This window comes from Alosa sapidissima, chromosome 12 (assembly GCF_018492685.1).
Source record: "Alosa sapidissima isolate fAloSap1 chromosome 12, fAloSap1.pri, whole genome shotgun sequence".
Classification (NCBI taxonomy): Eukaryota; Metazoa; Chordata; class Actinopteri; order Clupeiformes; family Clupeidae; genus Alosa; species Alosa sapidissima.
Window position 1 is genome coordinate 30,750,117 of NC_055968.1, and position 12,500 is coordinate 30,762,616.

At 45.4% G+C, this 12,500-nt stretch overlaps 1 protein-coding gene across 1 annotated transcript in view; it reads right to left on the minus strand.

The window, feature by feature from the left end:
* Positions 1-12,500, minus strand: part of colgalt2b (collagen beta(1-O)galactosyltransferase 2b) — a 42,281-nt gene that overhangs the window by 6,998 nt on the left and 22,783 nt on the right. Inside the window, exons 4-9 of the mRNA XM_042056668.1 lie at positions 8,844-8,978; positions 7,290-7,494; positions 3,891-4,010; positions 1,760-1,833; positions 843-949; positions 1-60 (exon numbers count right to left, since the gene is read on the minus strand). The exon at positions 1-60 is cut by the window's left edge and continues 73 nt beyond it. Coding sequence (XP_041912602.1) covers positions 1-60; positions 843-949; positions 1,760-1,833; positions 3,891-4,010; positions 7,290-7,494; positions 8,844-8,978 — 701 coding nt within the window. The remainder of the gene's footprint in view (positions 61-842; positions 950-1,759; positions 1,834-3,890; positions 4,011-7,289; positions 7,495-8,843; positions 8,979-12,500) is intronic.

Below are 12,500 nucleotides of genomic sequence, written 5' to 3' on the forward strand. Positions count from 1 at the left end.
TCCTTGTAGCCCGGCAACATCTCAATACCCAGAGCCTGCAGCTGGGACGTGTTCAGGGCCCTGAGAGGAGAGAGGGATAGAGAGAGAGAGAGAGAGATAGAGAGAGAGAGGGAGAGAGAGGGAGAGAGAGAGATATATAAAATGAGAGAAAGACCAGAAACAAAAAGAAAGGAAAAAAGAGGAATGCCAACGAAAGCATTGGCAACCACTGAAACAATCTTAAGAAACTACTACTTGCACGGCGTTCCTCTACTAATTTCCTCTGTAAATATACATCCAGTACATCCCTATATATAGGCTCTGTGGGGCTACTGGCGTGGGCCATATATATTTGAGGGATGCAGAATTTGAAGCTGCACAGTAAGCCGGCAGCATGCTTTCATTCTTTTCAGCGTCAGCAGTGAGGCCACTGGCCAAGTGTGAGTGTGTGTGTGTGTGTGTGTGTGTGTGTGTGTGTGTGTGTGTGTGTGTGTGTGTGTGTGTGTGTGTGTGTGTGTGTCTATGCTGAGTGAAACTGGCCTCAGCTGGACGCTGAGATTCAGATTAAAGCCAAAACAAGGACTGACACTCATCGCACTGGTAGAGTGAGAGAGAGAGGAGAGGACTCAGGCCAGAGAGGGCAAGTGAAGAGCTTAGTGTTCAGGGGTGTGTGTGTGTGTGTGCGTGTGCGTGTGCGTGTGCGTGTGCGTGTGTGTGTGTATGTGGTGTGTGTGAGTGTGTGTGTTAGAGAGAGAGAGAGAGAGAGAGTAGATGTGTGGGCCTGTTCGGGTGAAAGTCTATTAATTTGTGTGCTTGTGTGTGTGTGTGTGTGTGTGTGTGTGTGTGTGTGTCCAGCGACCTACTTTCCATCCACAGCATCAATCAGAGTGGCCTCCAGTCCGAGGACAGACAGGGTGCTCAGCATCCGCTGCCTGCGGTCCAAACGCCGCTTCAGATTGATCAAGAAGATCTGAGGAAAGGAGAAATACAGAGAGGGAGGACAAGAGAGAGGGAGAGAGAGAGGGAGAGAGAGGGAGGACAAGAGAGAGGGAGAGAGAGGGAGAGAGAGGGAGGACATGAGAGAGGGAGAGAGAGGGAGGACAAGAGAGAGAGGGAGAGAGGGAGAGAGAGGGAGAGAGAGGGAGGACAAGAGAGAGAGGGAGAGAGAGGGAGAGAGAGGGAGAGAGAGGGAGGAATAGAGAGAGGGAGAGAGAGGGAGAGAGAGGGAGGACAAGAGACAAATAGAGAGAGGGGTTTCAAACTTCTTTATTAAATCACTCGCTTTACCTCGTTGCACGCTTACACCATTAACACATTATACAGCGTTAAAATCCCCACACAAAAGAAGCCCACGCACTCACATTATTACACTTCCTGTGACACTATCAAACTAGCCGCCCATCATCAAAAATAAATGAAAACACAGTCACAAGCTTAGTCAGAAAGAGGGTGAGAGAGAAAGAGAGGCAGAGAGAGGGAGACAGAGAGAGGGAGAGAGGGAGAGAGGGAGACGGAGAGAGAGGGAGAGAGGGAGAGGATGTCAGAGAGGAACTGGGAGGGGGAGGAGAAGAGACAGGAAGTGGTCTCACTCACATCAAAGGAATGTTAATCAAGAATGGACTCCTCAAAGCTGTGGAGTGACATGGTGTTTGTGTGTGTGTGTGTGGGGGGGGGGGGGGGGGGGGGTTGTGGGTGTGTGAGAGAGAGAGAGTGTGTGTGTGTGTGTGCATGTGTGTGCACATGTGACTGTGTGTGCGTGAGACAAATGATCCTGCCTCACCTCGTCAAAGCCCATCTTGTCCTGTGGTTGGCCCTGCTTGTACAGGTACTCTGAGGGGCTGGCATTGCGGTCGACTGAGGGAAAGAGAAGAGACGTTTTTTTTCACTGTGAGAGTGACCTTACACTCAAGACCTCGAGGCCATGGTTGTCAGGGGCCAACTCATAAATCTTCTGAGCAGATAAATATTTACAGAGCCCAGAGCAAGAGTGATGGCAGAAATGGACCGAGGGATGGAGGGATAGAGAGAGATAAAAAGAGGGATAAAGGGATCAACCCTGGAAGAGCTCGTGTCAGTAAGTCAGATATTTCAAGTCAATATTTGTATTGAAAGAGTAAGTTTACTTCAAATAGCTTTACAGTTTTTCACAATTGCTAAAACACATTTTTTTTAAATCTTCCACCCTCCTCTCAAAACTGTAAACACACACCCCAAATATCAAACTAATCACAAAACCTCTGACTACCTCTGCAAAACTCAAAACAGTTGTACCTGTGCTCATAACCAAACAATGATCATCTCACAAAGCAGTCAAAATGAAATCACTACTGAGCAGTCATTACACACTACATCAAAGCATGGAAAACACAGTGTTCAGGGCAGGGCATATAGCTCCAGGAGAAATGTTTTTTGTTTACAATAAAGTAAATGCATGTTGCATCTAAAAAACAAAACAAAACAAAGCAAAAATATTTCATAACTCAGTGGATTCAACATTTACTGCAACTCCAGTAAACATGGAATGGGAGGTTGTGTTTACAGTTTTAAGAAAAGGGGGGAGGTTTTAAAAAACAATTGTTTTAGCGATTGCAAAGAACTGCATACTGGAAAAGACAGGCATTTCAATAGTGTAAATGAGAAGTACATTACAGTCTAGAGGCTACAATACACTCTAATGCCTCACTGATTCTGTCTATTGTTGATACGAACCAGCACTGTTCAGCAACCTGTTTTCTTATATTGGTTGTGTTACATCATTTAAAACAACTGTGATCAATTTTGAGTTGTTGTGTTTACAGTTTTTCTCTAAACACGCAGGTCTAAACAAAAGCACTCTGGCTAAAATGACACATTTTGCTCGCAAAAGGCTCTCACGGTACTCTCTCAAAACATTTAAAACAGGCAGCAAAAGCATATTTTGCAAATGTGTAACTGAAGACCAAGTGGATCACAGTTTCTTCAAGCTAGTCAAAGCAATCAAGAAAAACTGTAACGTATGACATCTGTGTTTTCTTTGTGTTTACCTTTTTCCACGTGTGGTTACCATGCGCATCACAAGTGCATCACAGTGCAAAATGTGTCTTATTCCATGAGAATCTGTTTAGAGTTTTGCAAAAAGAGTCTATGAGATCTGCACATTGTGTTTTATATATGAGAACTGTTTGGTTTTGCCAAAAGACTGATCGATTCAAGAAATGTGTTCAGACAACTGAGCATTTGGTTCAGAGAATGGAGATTAGTGTTTTATCAATTGTCAAAAACTGTACAAGGAATGGTGCAAATGAATTAAAGGAGAGAGAAGGGGACAAAAGAAGGAGGGGAAACAAAGGAGAGAAGACAAGAAAGAGAGGAGAGAGAGGAGACAAAGGAAAAACAGAAGGAACAAGAGAGAAAAGGAAAAAAGGAACAAGGAGATTAGAAAAACATCCTCTGAAAGAAAAAAAAAGATAGAAGGAAAGAAATGACAGTTAAGGATCTTTTGTGTAAGAGGAGAGAAAAGGCAGAAATAGGACGCAGAGATTAGGAAAGCAGGAGGATTGAGACGAGATGAAGAGGGTGCTCTCTGATTCTTTTGAGAGAAGGTGGAGGGGACAAGACAGCTGGATGATAGTGTGTGTGTGTGTGTGTGTGTGTGTGTGTGTGTGTGTGTGTGTGTGTGTGTGTGTGTGTGTGTGTGTGTGTGTGTGTGTGAGTTTGAGTGTGTGTGTGTGACACACATGGCTTGATAATGGGATGGAATGTCATAACCATGAATGACTACTGAACCTGCACTCACACAGACTCATTATCATGATGCTGAGAGATCTGACGGAATGAGGGCACTGAGGTGTGTGTGTGTGTGTGTGTGTGTGTGTGTGTGTGTGCGCACGCGTTTGTCTGTGCGTGCGTGCGTGTGTGTGTGTGATACTCACTTAGGGCCTCTGTAAGGGTGTGTGTGAAACTCTCCGCTTCATCATCAACACTCTGCTGTGGCTTTAAGGGTAAGGGAAGGAATCCATAGTGCTGCCTGTTACAAATGAACATCTGTATACCTACACACACACACACACACACACACACACACACACAAAACAACAACAGTTAAAAACTGTGCTTTGCATAACTGCATTTACATACTACATACAAAGAACTACCTCTTATATTTCCACCCATGCGTTCCATAGTTACTGTGGTGTATATCATCAATGTACATAAATACATAATGTATGGACACAAACATACAGCAGAGCCCTTCATCCTAAGGCTAATTGCAGTGGAACAAAGCAATGCTAAGCCATAATGTGTGGGCATGCCTTAGCATGTGCATAAATGGAAAGGCATGCACCTGAGGGAACTGTGACATATGGGTTGACATTCTACCCATTAGCTGACACAGGAAATATGTACTGTAGGTGGCAATTAACTCCATTTGAGTGTGAAACTGTGTGTGTTTGTGTGAGTGTGTGTGTTTGTGTGAGTGTGTGACAGAAAAAGAGAAACAAATACAGATAGCAGAACAGAAAGAGTGTATGTGTATGTTTGTGTGTGTGTGTGTGTGCGCGTGCATGTTTATGTGTGTGTGTGTGTGTGTGTGTGTGTGTGTGTGTGTGTGTGTGTGTGTGTGTGTGTGTGTGTGTGCCTATGTCTTTGTCTGTCTCAACATGTGTGTAACCTGTGTATTTAGGCCCACTCTGCCGTGCCACTCTACCACACAGGTCATTAGCCACATCAAAAGACCACACACACACACACACACACACACACACACACACACACACTCTGAGAGGGCCATTAAGCTGCACATATGTTGGCCATTATAGCAAATCTACTCCATCCTCCTTCCCCCCGGTGTTTATCATGATGCACACAGCTCAGCATGCCACCACAGAGCACACACACACACACACCTCACACACACACACCTCACACACACACACACAGCTCAGCATGGCACCACAGAGCACACACACACACCTCACACACACACACCTCACACACACACACAGCTCAGCATGCCACCACAGAGCACACACACACACACCTCACACACACACACCTCACACACACACACAGCTCAGCATGGCACCACAGAGCACCTCACGCTGGGAGATAGCACACACACACACACCTTACACACACCTTACTCTCCACCGCACCTCACGCTGGGAGATAGCACACACACACACACCTCACACACACACACACACACACACACACACTTTACTCTCTCCGCAAGCCACACTTTCACTGGGAGATAGCACACACACCTCACACACACACTTTACTCTCTACCGCACCTCACGCTGGGAGATAGCACACACACACACACCTTACACACACCTTACTCTCCACCGCACCTCACGCTGGGAGATAGCACACACACACACACCTCACACACACACACACTTTACTCTCTCCGCAAGCCACACTTTCACTGGGAGATAGCACACAGCACTTCACACACACACACACTTTACTCTCTACCGCACGCCATGCTTCCACTGGGAGATAGCACACACAGCACCTCACACACACACACTTTACTCTCTCCGCAAGCCACACTTCCACTGGGAGATAGCACACACACCACCTCACACACACACTTTACTCTCTACCGCACCTCACGCTGGGAGATAGCACACACACACCTCACACACACACACACTTTACTCTCTACCGCACGCCACGCTTCCACTGGGAGATAGCACACACAGCATCTCACACACACACACTTTCCTCTCTACCGCACGCCACGCTTCCACTGGGAGGGTGCTGCCACTCTACAATGTTTTGCTTCAGTAATTGTAAACAGACACACACACAAAAAACACAGATGCAAACACACACACACAAGCACAAGTATGCATGAACACACATACACACACACACACACACACACACACACACACACACACACACACACACACACACACACATCATGTAAACCACACAAAGCCATACACACGTCCACACATACGCACACACATAGGGGTGGGCAGTATTTATGATACATGTATTTAAATAGTATTTTGTCATTTGTATTTAATTGGATTGAAGAAAATTGCTGCCTATTTTGTGTGAAAATGCGTGTGTATTTTTGTAGCAGTAAAATATTTTTGTTAAAACCAATACTTTTGGTGATGTGACAACATCATAAAAGTGCAAAACAATGAACGTAGCCTCTGACTGGTGCTGCCTTATTCATTTGCCGAGACTTGTTGTAATCAGAATATTGAGATTCAGGAAGATGATTCAATGCAAGATGAGTAACGCGCAGGTTGCTCATACACACCAGGGGCGTAGGTTTGGGCTCAGCTTTGGTAGGGACATAAACTGGCTGTCCTGGAGATGTACAATAATGAGGACTGGTTTGAATGAATACGACTTCACGACAAAAATACTAAGAGTTTGCCATAATATTGGTAGGGACAATAAAGTCATCCCAAAATATTGGTATGGAGTGGACATGACCCTGTGGTCCATATGCAAACCTACGCCCTTGACACACACAATAAACCCCCTCTTTCATACCAACCCACTCACTTAACAACATGGTTACTTGCTCACACACAAAGTCGGAACACATGGAACTGGTTATGCGGTTACCCTGCTCAAAAAGTTGCCCCATGTACGACCTAAAGCAGAATTCTGGGCATACACTGACAATGTCAGAGACTTCATTCTCATTCGTACTATATGCCAGTGTACCAGTTTGTTTCTCCAGCGTTGGAAATCGTTATTTTAAGGGGATAAAACTGCATTTGGTAACTTTAAGCGCACATTCTGTGGCTCTCAACAGGCTCGGTGGTTGTACCACTTGACAAATTCAGTTGTGACTTTTTGAGTACTCTGACTTTATTAGAGTATTTAGGCTGTGAGATGTAACAGGCAGGTCAGCATAGTTGATCTGTTGACTGTTTGTAGGTTTATGGCATGTCTCGTAGGCAGAGAAAAGACTACTCTCAAACACTGTCCACTTAATAAACACATTCAGTGTACTGATGAAGGAATAAACTAAACACACAGATATGGAAGGTTTGCAAAGCATGGTCCCTTTTTATGGAGTATTTTTAGTGTTTTTAAAATACAATTATACAGTATTTTATTTTGATATATAGGCAGTGCTGGGAAGATTACTTTTAAAATGTATTCCACAACAGATTACAGAATACATACATTAACACTGTACATGGCTTGGCTACTGTATTTTGTAGTTTCACTTAATTAGGGTATTTGATATTTTATTGTGAAATACATTTTTATGTATTTTTGCCCATCCCTGCCATGCACACACGCAACCACACACACACTGACAAGACAAGCTCCCTGACCTGCCTGTCGTGCAGAGAAGGCGAAGACCATGACGTCGTCGAAGGCCCAGCTGTAGTCCGGGTGCGGTGGGTAAAAGGCCAGATCGCGGCTGGCGAGCCGCCTCAGGTCCAGCATGAAGGTGGAGTGGACCATGGGCACAGCGAAGCAGCCCAGACGCTTCCACTCACGAATGGGCTGGTAGTCAGGGGTGCGCTTGTAGTAGCCCTGGGAGAAGAGGAGGGGAGGAGAGAGAGGAGAGGAGAGGAGAGGGGAGGAGAGAGGAGAGGAGAGGAGAGGAGAGGAGAGGAGGAGAGAGGTGAGGAGAGGAAAAGAGGGGAGGAGAGGAGAGGAGGAGAAGAGAGGAGAGGAGGGGAGGAGAAGAGAGGAGGAGAAGAGAGGAGAGGAGAGGAGGGGAGAGGTGAGGAGAGGAGAGGAGGGGAGGAGAAGAGGAGAGGAGAGGAGGAGAAGAGATAGGTGAGGAGAGGAGAAGAGGGGAGGAGAAGAGAGGAGGAGAGAGGTGAGGAGAGGAGAGGAGAGGAGGGGAGGAGAGGAGAGAGGAGGAGAGAGGTGAGGAGAGGGGAGAGGAGAGGAGAGGAGAGGAGAGGAGGGGAGGAGAGAGGAGAGGAGAGGAGAAGAGGGGAGGAGAAGAGAGGAGGAGAGAGGTGAGGAGAGGAGAGGAGGAGAGGAGGGGAGGAGAGGCGAGGAGAGGAGGAGAGAGGAGAGAAGGGGAGGAGAGGCGAGGAGGGGAGGAGAGGCGAGGAGGAGAGAGGAGAGGAGAAGAGGGGAGGAGAAGAGAGGAGGAGGAGAGAGGAGAGGAGAGGAGAGGAGGGGAGGGGAGAGGAGAGGAGGGGAAGAGAGGAGAGGAGAGGAGAGGAGGAGAGAGGAGAGGAGGGGAGGAGAGGCGAAGAGAGGAGAGGAGAGGAGGGGAGGAGAAGAGAGGGGAGGAGAGGAGAGGAGAAGAGAGGAGAGGAGGAGAGGAGAGAGGAGGAGAGAGGTGAGGAGAGGAGAGGAGAGGAGAGAGGAGGAGAGGAGAGGAGAGGAGGGGAGGAGAAGAGAGGAGAGGAGAGGAGAGGAGGGGAGAGGAGAGGAGAGGAGAGGAGGAGAAGAGAGGAGAGGAGAGGAGAAGAGGGGATAGAAGAGCAGAGGAGATGAGAGGAGAAGAGGGGATAGAAGAGCAGAGGAGATGAGAGGAGAAGAGGGGATAGAAGAGCAGAGGAGATGAGAGTAGTAAAAGAGGAGAAAAGTGTGAAAAGAGAGAAGTATGTAGTATGGAGGTTTCAAGGTATAATACACTAATAAGCTTAATTTCTAAAAACACACTTACAGTACTTAACAGTGAGTATATAGACACCATTGATCAGGGTACAAGCCTGGTGCATTATTATTCAAGACATCATAATGATGCTCATAAGAGACTATGGTAAAGAAAAACAGGCACAGTTTCAAGTGATATCTCTCCAGGATGCTAAACTATCCCTGATTTGTTCAAGTGGAGGTGAGGGGAGGTGCGTGTGTGTGTGTGTATGTATGTATGTATGTGTGTGTGTGTGTGTGCTGGTCATGGGGTGAGGTACCTGGGGAGTCATGCCGCACCAGTAGTTAGAGTAGAGGGCACTGGAGTCAAGCATGGGGGCCACGAGGGTCCGGTTCTCAGCCATCATCAGGTCCAGGATCTTAGGGTTAGTCAGGAGGTTATCACTGTCCGCAAACTAGAGAGATGGGTGGGAGAGAGAGGGAGCAAGAGAGGAGGGGGAGAGAAGGGGAGAGAGGGAGCAAGAGAAGAGAGGGGGGGAGAGAAGGGGAGAGAGGGAGCAAGAGAGGAGAGGGGGGGAGAGAAGGGGAGAGAGGGACAGATGACAGAGCGGTGGAAAGAATGTTATTAGAAACATGAATCCATCATGCCACCGGTGAGCCCTTGAGGGAGGTACTTAACCCTTAGTGGCTCCGGGGACACAGAACGGAGGAGGGACAGCAAGACGTACGTACGTACAGATGCATTTCATAGACATTCGTAGTGCCCAATAAACGGCTCTGGGCATTCGGAAACCACGTCTCAAAAATGAGAAAATGAACGTGTAGTTCCCAGACCCCATCTCAGTGAGCTGAGGTGTGGTGTTAGCCAGGCTAGGGAAATACAGAAAAGAAAAGGAAAATAAAAGGACAGCCAGAGGACATCATACTGTGTCCACCTTTCACCCGTATGCCCCGGCCTTTCAATTACACTCCTCCTCATAACGGTTTCAAAGGCCTGCACCATGAGGCCCTGCTGTGACCTCCCTGCTGATTGCATCTGGAGCTGGGCTCTAATAACCCTGACTTCCCTCAGAAAGTCCATATCATCAGAACAATGCTTTACTCCGTAATATGTCAATGTCCATCATACATCTTATTATCATGTTACATGATCGCTAAACGTTTGTTTGATTCTTGTTAATGTTGCCATCGGTTGTGGTTGAATTGAATACCGTTCGGCTATGGGCACCGCAAATTGCGTTTATAGAGGACAGTGACGGACGGTGATGAGCGCTGTTTACGTAATGAAGTGAAAGCTTCACATACATCCAGCGTGAGTGTCTCTACATAGCTGAAGTGAATAAGCCTGACTCGGGTAGTGAGGCCCTTCAGATGATTAAAGCCAGCTGATGTAGATCAGAGCTTGCTTTGCACTGTAAATATCACATTATTATGATTATCATTATCATCTCTTTGATGAATAGAGATTAGAGATAGAGATGGAGAAACTATACAGTACAGGCCAAACGTTTGGACACACCTTCTCATTTCAATGCGTTTTCTTTATTTTCATGACTGTTTACATTGTAGATTCTCACTGAGGCATCAAAACTATGAATGAATGCAAAGTTATTTGGCCCACAGATGAATATTTGTCAAGTTATGGCTTGCTGAATATGTTATTAAATTAAAAAAAATAGCAACAAAAAAATAGCAACTTTGAAGAAACTAGAATATAAGACATGTTTTCAGTTATTTCACACTTTTTGTTAAGTACATAATTCCACTAGCCTGGCGAGCCAGACCCACATTAAAATGTAGGGTCTGGGCACTCACCGTTCGCAGTGCTCAGTCCGAGGGGCGGGATAATCAGTTGCCTTTCAAATTCCCTCTGCACGCAATAGGATATTTGTTTTCAAGTAGCAGGGAATTCAAGCCAAACCGTTGCAACTCTGCCATCAATCATTATGTTAAGCCCACCAAACGACTCTATACACGATTTCAATGACCTGATTAAGTTTCGATTTCTGGAGCTCACAAGCCAACGGAGAGTTGCTAGACTAGCCCTGGCAGCAAATGTAAGTCTAGATTTCTAGGCTATAATTCCACGTGTTCATTAATAGTTTTGATGAATCTACAATGTAAATAGTCATAAAAATAAAGGAAACGCATTGAATGAGGCGTGTCCAAACTTTTGGCCTGTACTGTATGTAAGCATAAATGTAAACACGCTCAGATTGTTTCATTGTGTAGGCCTGGAACAATCCTGGGCTACCCTGCTGTGTCTCTAACAGCACCTTAGAGAGCTACAGCCCTGACTCAGGTAGTCTGGCCCCTCAGCAGATTAAAGCCATCTGAGGTAGATTACGGCCGCAGGTCAGCCCCGCAGGAGAGCCCATCTCCTGATGGAAATCTGGGCACCCTTGATGGGCACACGATACTAAGGGGATTTCCTGCTGTGAGGCTTTTAAAGGCTACGCTTTCTTTCAGCATTTGCTATAGCCCTACACTGCAGTTTTGTCAGGTTTTACAACAAGGCACTGTTTGTTTCAAAAAGGCCCAAGGATCATCACATGATCAGTGAATACATGTCAATGTTGAAATAACCACATTTGAATTTCCCCTTGGGGATTAATAAAGTATCTATCTATCTATCTATCTATCTATCTATCTATCTATCTATCTATCTATCTAACAACAGCCTAGCCAATATGAATGCAAAGTGAATATAAAAGAATACAAATATACTGGTAAATACATAAAGGTAATTGTACAAATGTGCAAATGAATACATATGAATAATAATGTATATTTCATATAAATCAAAACATAAGATAAAAGTAAATGCATGATAGATGATTGGATGAAAACCCTGCTGATACACTTTGAGGATGACCGGGGAGTGAAGGAGCAGATCCATGACCATTTGACCAAGGAGAGGGGGAGAGACATCACCATAGAGTATACGAACACAACACACAGTATACTACATCAGTCCTACGCTATGCCATCACAGAGAGGGGGAGAGACATCACCATAGAGTATACTAACACAACACACAGTATACTACATCAGTCCTACGCTATGCCAGAGTATACTAACACAGCACACAGCAATTATATCAGTATGCCATCACAGAGAGGGGGAGACATCACCATAGAGTATACAGTACTAACACAACACACCATATACTTCATCAGTACTGCGCTATGCCAGAGTATACTAACACAACACACCTTATACTACATCAGTACTACGCTATGCCAGAATATACTAACACAGCACACAGTATTGAATATCCCCTTGAATTTCCCCTTTGGGATCTATAAAGTATCTATCTATCTATCTATCTATCTATCTATCTATCTATCTATCTATCTATCATTCTATCTATCTATCTATCTATCTAACACACCTTATACTACATCAGTACTACGCTATGCCAGAGATTAACACAGCACACAGTAATTATATCTTACTACGCTATGCCATCACAGAGGGGGAGAGACATCACATTTCAGTTATTAAGTGATGATGCAATAATAGGCTAATAAATCTTTTTCCGAGTCCAACGGCTTTCAGAGTCGCTCGGTCTTCTCCATAAACAGTCAAATAAACAATTTTTTTCCGTTATCCAGAGTAGCCTTTAAGAAATGTGTCATCCTACTACTCACTTGTTGCCTCAGCCTAATAAAATCCTATTTTTCGCGGAAGCCTGCATGGAGCCCTTGATTATATCATTTGGCTGCACAGCTACAGTAGTTACTCTGTTAAAGTTACAGTAAGCGACCCTCAATAAAATGGAGGTGATGGTGACAAGGTTTACAAGTTGCAAAAACCATCTGGCTGCGCTAGTAAAAAATGTTTGACCAAAAAGCTGTTGGGCCCGTGACGTTGGACTTAACAACCGAATAGAGTATACTAACACAGCACACAGTACATCAGTACTACACTATGCCATCACAGAGTATACTAACACAGCACACAGTATATCAGTA